The sequence below is a fragment of the Corvus moneduloides genome, chromosome 2 (genome assembly GCF_009650955.1).
Source record: "Corvus moneduloides isolate bCorMon1 chromosome 2, bCorMon1.pri, whole genome shotgun sequence".
NCBI lineage: Eukaryota > Metazoa > Chordata > Aves > Passeriformes > Corvidae > Corvus > Corvus moneduloides.
The window spans coordinates 54,323,622-54,334,374 of record NC_045477.1 but is presented as its reverse complement, the minus strand read 5'-3'; the positions used below and the strand labels follow the sequence as shown (position 1 = coordinate 54,334,374).

At 36.4% G+C, this 10,753-nt stretch overlaps 1 protein-coding gene across 2 annotated transcripts in view; it reads right to left on the bottom strand.

Moving 5' to 3' along the window:
• Positions 1 to 586: 586 nt before the first annotated feature.
• The window catches only part of INTS6 (integrator complex subunit 6), a 40,899-nt gene continuing 30,732 nt past the window's right edge, over positions 587 to 10,753 (bottom strand). Inside the window, exons 11-19 of one of the 2 annotated variants that reach the window (XM_032099696.1) lie at positions 10,519 to 10,613; positions 10,016 to 10,126; positions 8,217 to 8,432; positions 7,981 to 8,107; positions 6,600 to 6,742; positions 5,719 to 5,953; positions 4,633 to 5,004; positions 4,096 to 4,189; positions 697 to 1,173 (exon numbers count right to left, since the gene is read on the bottom strand). In XM_032099696.1, coding sequence (XP_031955587.1) covers positions 1,080 to 1,173; positions 4,096 to 4,189; positions 4,633 to 5,004; positions 5,719 to 5,953; positions 6,600 to 6,742; positions 7,981 to 8,107; positions 8,217 to 8,432; positions 10,016 to 10,126; positions 10,519 to 10,613 — 1,487 coding nt within the window. In that variant the 3' untranslated portion in view covers positions 697 to 1,079. Of the gene's footprint in view, positions 1,174 to 4,095; positions 4,190 to 4,632; positions 5,005 to 5,718; positions 5,954 to 6,599; positions 6,743 to 7,980; positions 8,108 to 8,216; positions 8,433 to 10,015; positions 10,127 to 10,518; positions 10,614 to 10,753 lie in introns of both variants that reach the window. The other variant, XM_032099697.1, reaches the window with a different exon arrangement.

Sequence of the window (10,753 nt, the reverse complement as noted above, 5' to 3'; positions counted from 1 at the left end):
CATGACACAAGCATCAGAAACCCAAGCCCACAAAGATTTTGGGTGACAACTGCAAACCACTGACTCCTATGAAAAGCATCAAATAGGACTGTTTTATTCAACTCCCACTGAATCAAACAAATCCTTCCAGATAGTCAGACCATCCAGCACAGCTGAAAGACATGGCCAGTAAAGCAGTCAGTGATATTTTGTGTCCAGGCAGCAGCACCCTCTGGCTGTTCCTGCACTTGTAAACATGTAAAATCTTCTGACACAGAAAACCTCTGTACAGCTTTCCTCAAAGGCTGCTGACCCCTGCTTTACTGCGCTGAATCCCTCAATAAAACTGCAGGTTTTGTCATGGCTGCAGATGTGCATACAGAACATCACTTTGTTATGCTGGTCACCAAAAGTGCAAAGTACACAAGATACCCTACTACAGCTGCAATTCAGCATTAGCTTTCTTTCACTCATTCTCTGATTAAGAGCAGAATATCCAGTGATACAAAACCACTCTTCATTCTCTAACATTGATACCAGAACACAGAAGCACTGGAAAGGGAAGGCAAAACAAATCATTCCAATAAAAACTGTACTCAAACCTACACAAAGATTAAAATAGAGATTTTATTGATGGAATAACAAAAGTGCTTTTCTTAAATATTTTTCAAAATACATTTATACAACTTACAATAATATATCCAAAATAACTGTATATACAAAACATTACCTTGTTTAATGTATGTGCTTTTTTTTTTTTTGAAAATTACAAAGCAACTTTTTGGCAAAGTTCAACCTTAAGAGGTGATAGTTTTGAAGGTTAGATTAAGAAAAATAGAACCTGAGGGAAAGTGACACTTATGTCCATGACAAGCAAGAAGTTCTCAATTTAGTTAAATAAAAATGTTCTCGTAGTATTTTTCACATTACAAAAATAACAGAAGCGAAGAAAAAAAAAAGATGATGGATACTTCTCATCATTTTATTGAGCAGCTTCTCATTCTTTCAGGTACAGGAACTTGAGATAAGAGTGCATGTCAAAAATGAATGCAAGTTAGAACAGCAGTGCCCTGCTGTAGCTCTCTCTTGTGTGCAGTTTCTTAGCTGCTGTTGATATGGTTGACCTGATTGGATCTGCGATGGATTTCTTCCAGAAAACTCTCGAGCTGTTCTATCAGCATTCGTTTTTTAAACCTGGGTTTAAAACAAAGCATTATAATGGATGCACAGAGTAATACATGAAACATCATTGACAAAACTTTTACTGAACTCTGGAAACTTCAGTTATTACTACAGGAACAGTGCATGATGAGGCTACACATACATCATATGTATATATACACTGTCTCCTAGCATTCTGGTAAACCACTAACTTGCCTTTCCACCTACTGAATACAAAACTATGTTTACTACAGTTTATTATAGCACATTGCAGAACTTCACTCAGCCCTCAGAAATCCAGGAAAAAGAGAATTAAGAGTTTGTTGCTTCCAGAACTAAAGTTCTGAAGTACAGAAATAAAATATACATCAAAAGAACTACAATCCTGAAGCTGGAAAACAGCTTTTAGGGATTATTTGCATGCCTTCGTGACGCATTCACCAAAGTTAACAAAGTTCGTACTGGTGAAGGAACAGCCATTACACAGTGCAAAGCAGATTTCCTGACAAACAATACAAACTGAAACTTCAAGAAAGAAATTAAAGGAAAATACAGAAATTAAAGGAAAATACATACTCCATACCTCTGGAGTCTCAGCAGTTCTATTCTGTATCAATTGTATAGATTTGATCAGTAGGCCATTATGTCACCTCTGCTTACCCCCCCACTTTAGGAAGTACAACTCCCTGCTATTTCCAGCTAACCCCTCCCCCTTGCAACATTTCTGCACCTTCTGACCTATGCTTTGGTAGCCATACATGTGCTCAAAGATAGGCAGCAATGAAAATATTTTGAACTACATATCAAGTTCAGTCCTATGACTTCACTAAACCCCAGCAGAAGCCTCTAGTTCCAGTCAAGCATCCTGGTCCATGTCTTTGACTTAGAGACATAGTACCTGCCCTAACTTCCAGATCACAAGCCTCCCCACAACCCCAGCTTGACTATTGGGAAAACAAGGTCCCATTCCCAACCACTCTGTCATTGAATACCCATGCTCTGGCCCCTTACACACCCATATCCCGGTTCACAGTATCCCACAGACACACCACACTTCAAAGTACTGCTTCCCCTCCATTTTTCCTCATTGTCTCTCAAAAATGATAGCTTTTCTGCTATTGAAAGAGAAACTACAGGCCAGGCAGCTTCCAAAGGAAGCTGAAAGCTGTGGATCTTTCAGAAATCTTCCTCTCCTCTTACAACTATAGTGGATTAACCCCCAGATTTAAATGGAAACTCTTTATAAACATTAACTTCGTTGCTGAAATGATCAAGAGCTTTCCTAAGTCCATGTTCAGAGATGGCACTCCTTGCAGCAGGGAAAGAAAGCGTTCCAAGTTTGAACTGCAATCCATGGCATTGCAAAGTCAGCTACCAGTTACCAAAACAAAACTATGTTGACAACTCTGGAGGGCCTAGAGATGTTTCCTGCAGGGAGCAGGGAGCCTGGATTAAATGTGATAGCTTGCCTGGATAAGGAAAGAGGCAGAGAACTGCATAGTGTTTGTAGGCAGTGTTACCCAGGTGGATAAAATATTAACACTATAAAAATCTAACAAAGGAGAGAAGAAAAGGATAAAGATTAAGCTGTTCCTATACTCAAACCAATAAAAACTGAAGTTTAGCAACAGTCAACAAATAGAGTTGCCAGCTTTTTCCACCAGTAGGTACAGAAAACTATTAGTTATGGTAGGAGATGGGATTTAATTCTGATGCATCCAAGACCAACACTCAACCACTGCCAAATTTTGTAGAAATGTCAGCTAAAGATAGCTGGAATAAAGAGATTATGCAAGAGGAATGAGAGTTACAGGTGCTCTTAAAAGCCTAATTTTACAGGCACAAAAACTCCAGCCCCACTAAGGGCTGCCACAAACTCCAAGAGCAACAGTATGGTTTTGTATGTGAATGAGGAAGTATATAATCCACAGGCTATAGAACAATTCTTACAGGCAATGTAACAAGCAAAAGCACAATAAAGCAATTGTGGCTATAGGAAGAGCATGATCTATATAAATTTACATGCCCCACCAAGCTGGCAATAGAAAGCTAGAGGATCTGTATGAATGTCCAACATCCAGCATACCTTAAACTCTCAGCATGGTTTTCTCCTAAAATTACTTGGTTTTTTAATAATGAAATTTGCCTAATGCCACAGGAAAAGAGCTGACTACTACAAAACAGATTAGAGAATAAGAAGCAACTATTCTTTGAGGTTTCTGAAGTAAGCCTCAAAGTTCTGGCTATATTTACAACCCATGCAAGATCCTGGAATTACTAGTTCCCTGCAACTCAAACACTACTGGTTCTAATACATTTCTGCTTTTTTACCTCTCAGTAAGCATGTAGAAAGCTAAGTATGGACAGTCTACAGATACTGTAAAGAACAATTTCTACCAGGATCAAAACCACAGGGTTTAAATCCTTATCAACTCACTCTTCTCCAGTGAAAAGCTACCTCCGTTTCCAAACTCTCAGACAGGACTACACTATCTCTGAATGAAGTATGCTGAAGAGTAGAGACATATCTTTATGAGCATACCTGAATTTAAAAACTATTTTTAAGACAAGATTTTGAGCAGATGCTGTTTCTGAAAGCCTAATTCCCAGTAATCAGCAGCTCCAATACATTTTCAAATTAACAGTACACTCACACATGGACTTTTTAATTGGAATGATTTTTTTAAAATAACCTTCTCTTTCTATACCATTGTCCATCACATTTACAGGGACTTGGCAGTTACAGTTACTAACATCTTTAAGCCAAAATCTGAGGGAAAAAGGTAAGCTTTTACAAACAACACCTCAAGAAGCTTATGCATTTCTGCTCTTTCATAGGGAATTATTTACTTGTAGTACAAAGCATTGTTTTCAAACAACTGCGTGATTGTCCAGCAGTTATACGTGGCACTACATGGTGCAGTTTTGTAAGAATAATACAATTCTGTTACCTACCTTGAAGCTTCTTTAATAACATTCTGTAAAAATATCAGTCGGGTTTGTAAGCTTCCTTGTACATGCTTCAGTAAAAAGAAGATTCTTTCATATTCTTAAAGGTCAAGAGAAAAAAACCATCAGTTATTTAAAAGATGCCTATACAGATATCTGTTATAATAGCTTTGAGTGAAATGCAACTGACTTCATTCAGTTTTTGTAAACTTGTACCTCCTATCAACTGTAGCAATAACATCTTATTTAATGAGAACATTAAAAAAACACAGGATATTGCAGCTTAGGATATTACTAGCACCCAGCAAGTTAATTCTAGTACAGATATAAAAAACATTACTTTCATGAACACTGATAGGTATAGAAATGTTTTAATCACTCCTACAGTGATGTTCTTAGCAGATGTTTCAAAACAAATCTTTTCAGCTTTAAATTCATTTTGCTTCAGTCTCATGGTCCAGTACATTTCTAAAATAGTGATCTAACATGAATTCTTTGTTTAATTCCAATGCCAGTTTTCTGAAACAAATTTGGCATACTTACTCCTTCCTGGTTTTCGGATCTCTTTCATAATTTGTGCTCTTAGCTCTATATTAATCTCTCTGGAACTTCTGCAATGCACTGGTTTTTTCCCTTTGCTAGGTGAAGACATTGTCATGTTCTCTTCAGTACTTTGCTCTTTACTACCTGATTCCTCGTGATTCTCCAAAAACCCATCAACATTCAAATTATTCCCTAAATGTTCGTGGCCTACATCCTCTGTATGAGTTGTCGGTCGATCCAATGAATTGAATGGTGAAGAGGACAGTGAAAACTCTGAATCCACAGTATTTGGAAAAACATCTGATGAAAGGGGGTCTGTAACGTGATTCTCAATGACATCATCAACTCCAGCTTCGTTATTTGTTTCTGATGCTGAAAAAATAGAGATTACACTTGCCAGGTTCAAATTCTTTATCATCTGATACAAGTCAATGAGTCAGATCAGTATTAGACTCTTAAAACAGTCTACTGTACATGGCAGGCAAAAGAAAACTTGTTTGTGGATTGTAACACTGAGCCCATCACTATCTCCTGGCAATTAATGACTTTTAAAAAAAAATCACAGGTATATTCTATGAAAAATGAAGTTACTATATGGACTACCAACAAAAGAAAAAATACCTCTAAAGTGTGATTTTGTGACATGGTGTCTTTCCCCCTTTAAATCAAACTGACCAAGTTTACTTTAGTACTAAACAGTGAGCAAGAGTTATACAGCCCCTCAGCTTCACACCCAGAGAAGTGATTTCACTGCACTAGAGCAAAATTCAAATTAACTTCATGCTGTGATACTTCTAGAGCATGTGGATTTCCAGGCAAAGGAAGAACACCCTTCTCACTGTCTACGCTGTCTGCTCAGGAGAGAGGAAATACATCGTTTATACTTGGAATTTATATGGAAAATTTCCATCTGAAGGACTATGAACTCAGTAAATAACCCCAGATGCACACTTAAATACTTCATTTTCAAGGAGGAGGGAAAAAATTGCCATATTTGACAAATAAGCCAGCAGTATTTTTTACACAAAAAAAGTTTTTTCACATAAACTAAAAAATAAACTTTAAAGATTTTGAAGATTCACTTACTTTTGTGAATAGCAATGGGTTTAACAAGGTCAGGCTGTGCTTGTGCAATTGGTGTGGGTGGCCCTTTTCCTCCAATGTGGTTATTCACAACCAGAGGAGTTTGTGGTCGCCCTCTGAGCAGGGGGGACATACAACGCCGCCTTTTCGGAATCCCTTGCATATTTGGTTCTCCAGGTCTTTTATGTTTATTTTGAGGTCCCGATACAAATTCGTCTGCTTCATCTATCATCATTCCCTGTAATTAATTTAACAGGAAGAATTCTTAAGCTTCACACCATGTAATGTAAGTTACAATTAATGCTCTGCATTATGATAATGTTTAGCATGTATAAGAGTTACATATAACATGCCATTATGTTTGGAATTCTGAATTGTAACCAAGACCAGATAAATGTGCTTAAGGCCCTCATCCAACAGTCTGCCAAGTAAGTTAACTGAATGGGGCCATCAAACTTCCTTTTCAGTAATTGCAAAGGGACTCATATTTAATACAAGAGCTCTAAATGATATTGACAGTTTGGTCAATTCTAAGACAGATTTGGATAAAAGGGACAGTCAAGATTCTCAAAGTTATGGGAAGCTTTTTATGATGGAAGATTGGCAAAGGATTTTTAGGTATTAGCTAAAGGTAAAGGCAATTAGGTATTAGCTATACTAGAGACAAGTATTTAATTTATAATACAATTTAGAGACATAATACTGCTTTTCCAATAAAGACTGCCCTCCATAGGATACTACTGATAGAAGAACAGCTGAGACACTTTCTTATAACCATTATTTTTACAAGTATTTGAAAGGGTTTCTCCAATAGACTACTCAAAGAACAATGTAGGCAGTAGTGCACACACAACACATTTTTAGAAAAGCTTTACAGAAGTCACCTTTTTGTCCAATTTGAATGGATTGCCAAATGTATGAAGCCTTCGTGGTTGATCAGGATCAAGTTCTCGGAGTGGAGAAGGTATTTGTTTTAGATACTCCTGGTAGTTTCCCATTTGTGCTATAGGTACACTGTGAACTTGATCTATCGTAACAGAGGAGTTAATTAATAACCAGGACTGCTCACATTATGAGAATTTAGTCTATATCCATTTCATATCTGCAGTGTTCAGACTTTTATCATATGCGTTAACAAAACAGCTGTGCAAAGCTCACCATTTTTCTTGCCTAAATTGGTATTCATAACACTTTTGACTTCAGGAGACTTGCTTAAATGAATCAGTACATGTCTTGTGGATTTACCATTATGACAGGAAATAAGCAATAGTTGTCATGCATGAATGTTAGTTTTCCAATGTGTCCCAAATTTACAACAGAGCAATGGATGAAAAAACACACTAGGAACAAATCAGAACTAAAACATTACTACAAAAAAAAAAGTAGTAATGCCATGCTGCACACAGCTTTGACATAACTCCGCCTAATTTTAGCCACCCAAAACTTAATTGTCAGGACTAATATTTTCCCAGAGCAAGGGTAACTTTTGACCACTGTAAATTAACAAATTCTTAAAAACCCATAGGAGCTGATTTTAAACTTATTCTAGTTTTAGAGTTGCCAAGCCTTTGATCCAGAAAAATATACACTAGAAGAAACTGCAGAAAAAAACCCCTAACATGAGTTAGTCCTCCTCCCTGAAGAACAACTACTCTGACAAAGCAATAATGTAATGTGAAATGTACAGATGCTAATCTGACCTAAGTATTCACAGCACTAATGTAACACAAGCTTTCACTTGCATTGCCCTTCTCACTCTTATTTCAACATCTTCAATTAGATGCCACAAAGCAGTGCCAGAAGACATGGGAAAAAAGGTAAAGGAATAAATTAGCAGACTACTGAACCATTTGCTGTTGGCTCAACAGGCAAAACAATCACAGTGGCAGCACCCAGGGAGCTAGCTTACTTTTCTACTGCTCACAGTCCACTTCTACTGAGAGAGATCATAATGTTCAGAACTGCCCTGTGATTGTTCTTTTGTCAGATACATCCATGAAAGTTAGGAAAAACAGTGAACAAGGAATCTTGTGTAAAAGCCCAAGTCTCCTCATGTGGAGTTAAGGAGAGAGCAGTGAATTAGCAATCTTCTCTATCCTCACCATTTTTTCCTCCAATAAGATAAGGAAAAAGCATCTAAAAAAAAAAAATCATTCAGTTGAATGGCAGTATCAGGCATCCACCAAATTTTAAAGAACTACATTATTTGTTATATTTTAGCAATGATCATATCACAGGCCGACAAAATATAAACTGTTATCTAACCTTCATCTTGTCCTTTGAGGAACTTGCGAGTACTCTTCAGTAAATTAGATCTCATTCGTGTTAACTGATCCAAAAGATTTCTTCTGGGTATGTCATAAGCATTTCTAAATGTCTGAGGTTTCAAATCCTATGGTTCCAGTAAAATGAAATTCCAATTAATGCCAAGTAAGAAACAATACCTAGCATTTCAATGGAAGTATATTGAAAATAACAACATTACACACAGTGGTGCTTACCTTATTCAGCAAAGCTATTTGGAACCCAGCATACTCCTTCATATTGAGGTCTAGAGGTCTATGAGGAATTTCCCCAGTAATCCCCTGTAGCAGATGTTGAAAATCGTTCCTATGTGCCATAGACAGGTTGTGTGATCTGCTTCTGACCTTAATTCCAGTCTCTTGCGCTACCTTTTTGCCTACAGAGCCAATGACTCTATCGGACTCTATTTTGGCCTTAATTTGAAATAAATAAATAAATAAAATTGACAATATGCTCTTAAAAGGATTAGTCAGACTTATTCATTTTAAATTCCTACCTACAAGATTCAACAATGTCCTAACACACTATGATGACCATAACCAGGCTGAGCGCTTAAGGAGTGCTTAATACATAACTACTTAATGCCTACTACAGTTTTAAATATAGTGAACAGTTTTCTGCCTAGGTCTTCTGCATATTTCTCCTCTGCTGCCCGTTACAGTATCTAAGCACCAATATGCATGCAATGCTTTTATTTTCATAAAATGCCATAATTTGACTAGTAACTCTCTGCAGATCTATCTGTACTTGCATAATGTTCAGCTGTTACTGTAGAGAACAGTCAAACTCTCACAAGACTGATTCTCCCACAACTGTAGTTGTGACCAGTCACTCAATGGTGTCAACTTTTTTAAAGCTCAATACAAATAGTCATAACATTAATAAATGTGAAATATATGATAATAGCCAACTGGCTGACCAGACAGACCTAACCCCCAATATTATGCTAGATTTGTACCCAAATTAACCATGTTCATAAATGCCAGCTTTTTGGTAGAATACAGTGAAAAGAGCCAAAAGGAATTTAGTAACACAACTGCCAGTTTTGGTTTTGCAATTTCACATAAATTTATAGACTACTCAAAAATTTGAATATGTATTGAGAATGCTGACTCTTTACTGGCAGAGCCTTTCAGAAGTTAGAAAACCTGTAAGTACAATTTGCAGTGCATGTCACTACATCTTAGAGGAGTCCAAGATGTCTAGGTTGAGACATCAGCTCACAGAATACTGAGCAATACGATTATGATTTAACAGGATATGCTCTAGACAAAGATATTTGCTTCCTCAAATAATAATTTATATTAATGTTTTAAGAAAAAGCTGGTCCATAAAAACTCATTTGCTAAGTTACAAGTCCTTGGCACTACTGTTTTTTGAAGTTTCAAGCCTACATTTTTTTAATCTTGAACAGAAAGCTTAACATGCACAGTTCAAAACTGGAGGTAGCAGGGCAGAAATGCTTGAGCCTAGTCAAAGATTCAGGCGCTATTCTGAACACGGTCAACAAGTTCAAATGGTCACTTGTCACGTCTATATCTATAGCCTTATCTGAGATTCTCAATTATGTCAGTTATCTCATTTACTAAACACTTTCCACTTCATGTCACAAGCCAAAGAAAGAACACTTTGATTCTGATGCATCAAGCACAAATCCCTATTTTCTGAAAAAATGCTAAAACATCTTTAAAGACAACATGGGTTTTTTTGGATAAAAGTATGTTACTCTCTGCACAAGTGAATATGCTCCTTAAATAGAAAAAACTCTCAATTTGTACTTCTGTATCTGTCTCTATAGTTCAGCTTATACAGTCTGTATTTAAATGTTATATTTTCCTTCAATTCAAAAAACAAAATTATTTTTTGCTAATTGATTATGGGAAAGTATAAACTTGATCTTTCTGCTCTTTTTTCCTTCAAAGCCACTGAACTTGAGTATTTAAAGATTATCCTTCTATCAGAGTAAGTTTTTACTGCTCTTTTGCTTCAACATTACCTGCTGACTCAACTTTTTGAGATATGAAATGACACTGTAACTAAGTCCATATTCCACATTGTCAGCTATAAGGTTTGGTGCTCCCATCATTCTCACAGCTTTCTTCAAAGGCTGAAACATGGAATATATTGCATGGTCATATTTAACTTTATACATACTTCAACTAACTGTACCCATTTCAAATAGAACCTGAGGTTCTGAAAGTTTGAAAAGAAAAAAAAATACTCTCAGGGCAGCATTTTCTGTTGGTTTAAAATAGTTCCATTCATACAGAACCAGTTAACAAAAATAGCATTTATAAACAAGTCCCAGTGTATCATGAAATTAAGAAAATTTCATAACATTCAGGTCTCAAGCCTTCCACAGGACTCCAGTGAAAACACTATCATTATGTATGAAGTTGAACTATTCTCTCAAATTAATATATATTCTACTTGAAATAGAGACTACATCCCCAGTGGAAAGACAACTAGAAACCAGAAATTTTAACACAGTCATCTTACCCCAAGATAATAAGGAGGCATTGTCTTCAAATAGCTTTCAAACGACTGACGCCATTTCAATGTAGGCTTTGCTTTGTGCACTTTAAACAAGTCATCTAAAGGTTATAAAAAAGCAAAGTGACAAAATGAAAGGCATGTCTAGACAGCATTACATCCTTTTTTCTAAAAAAGAAGATTCTATAAAATAAACTCTTGAAGAAACACGAGTTTCTCAATGATTAAATTAGCATCTACA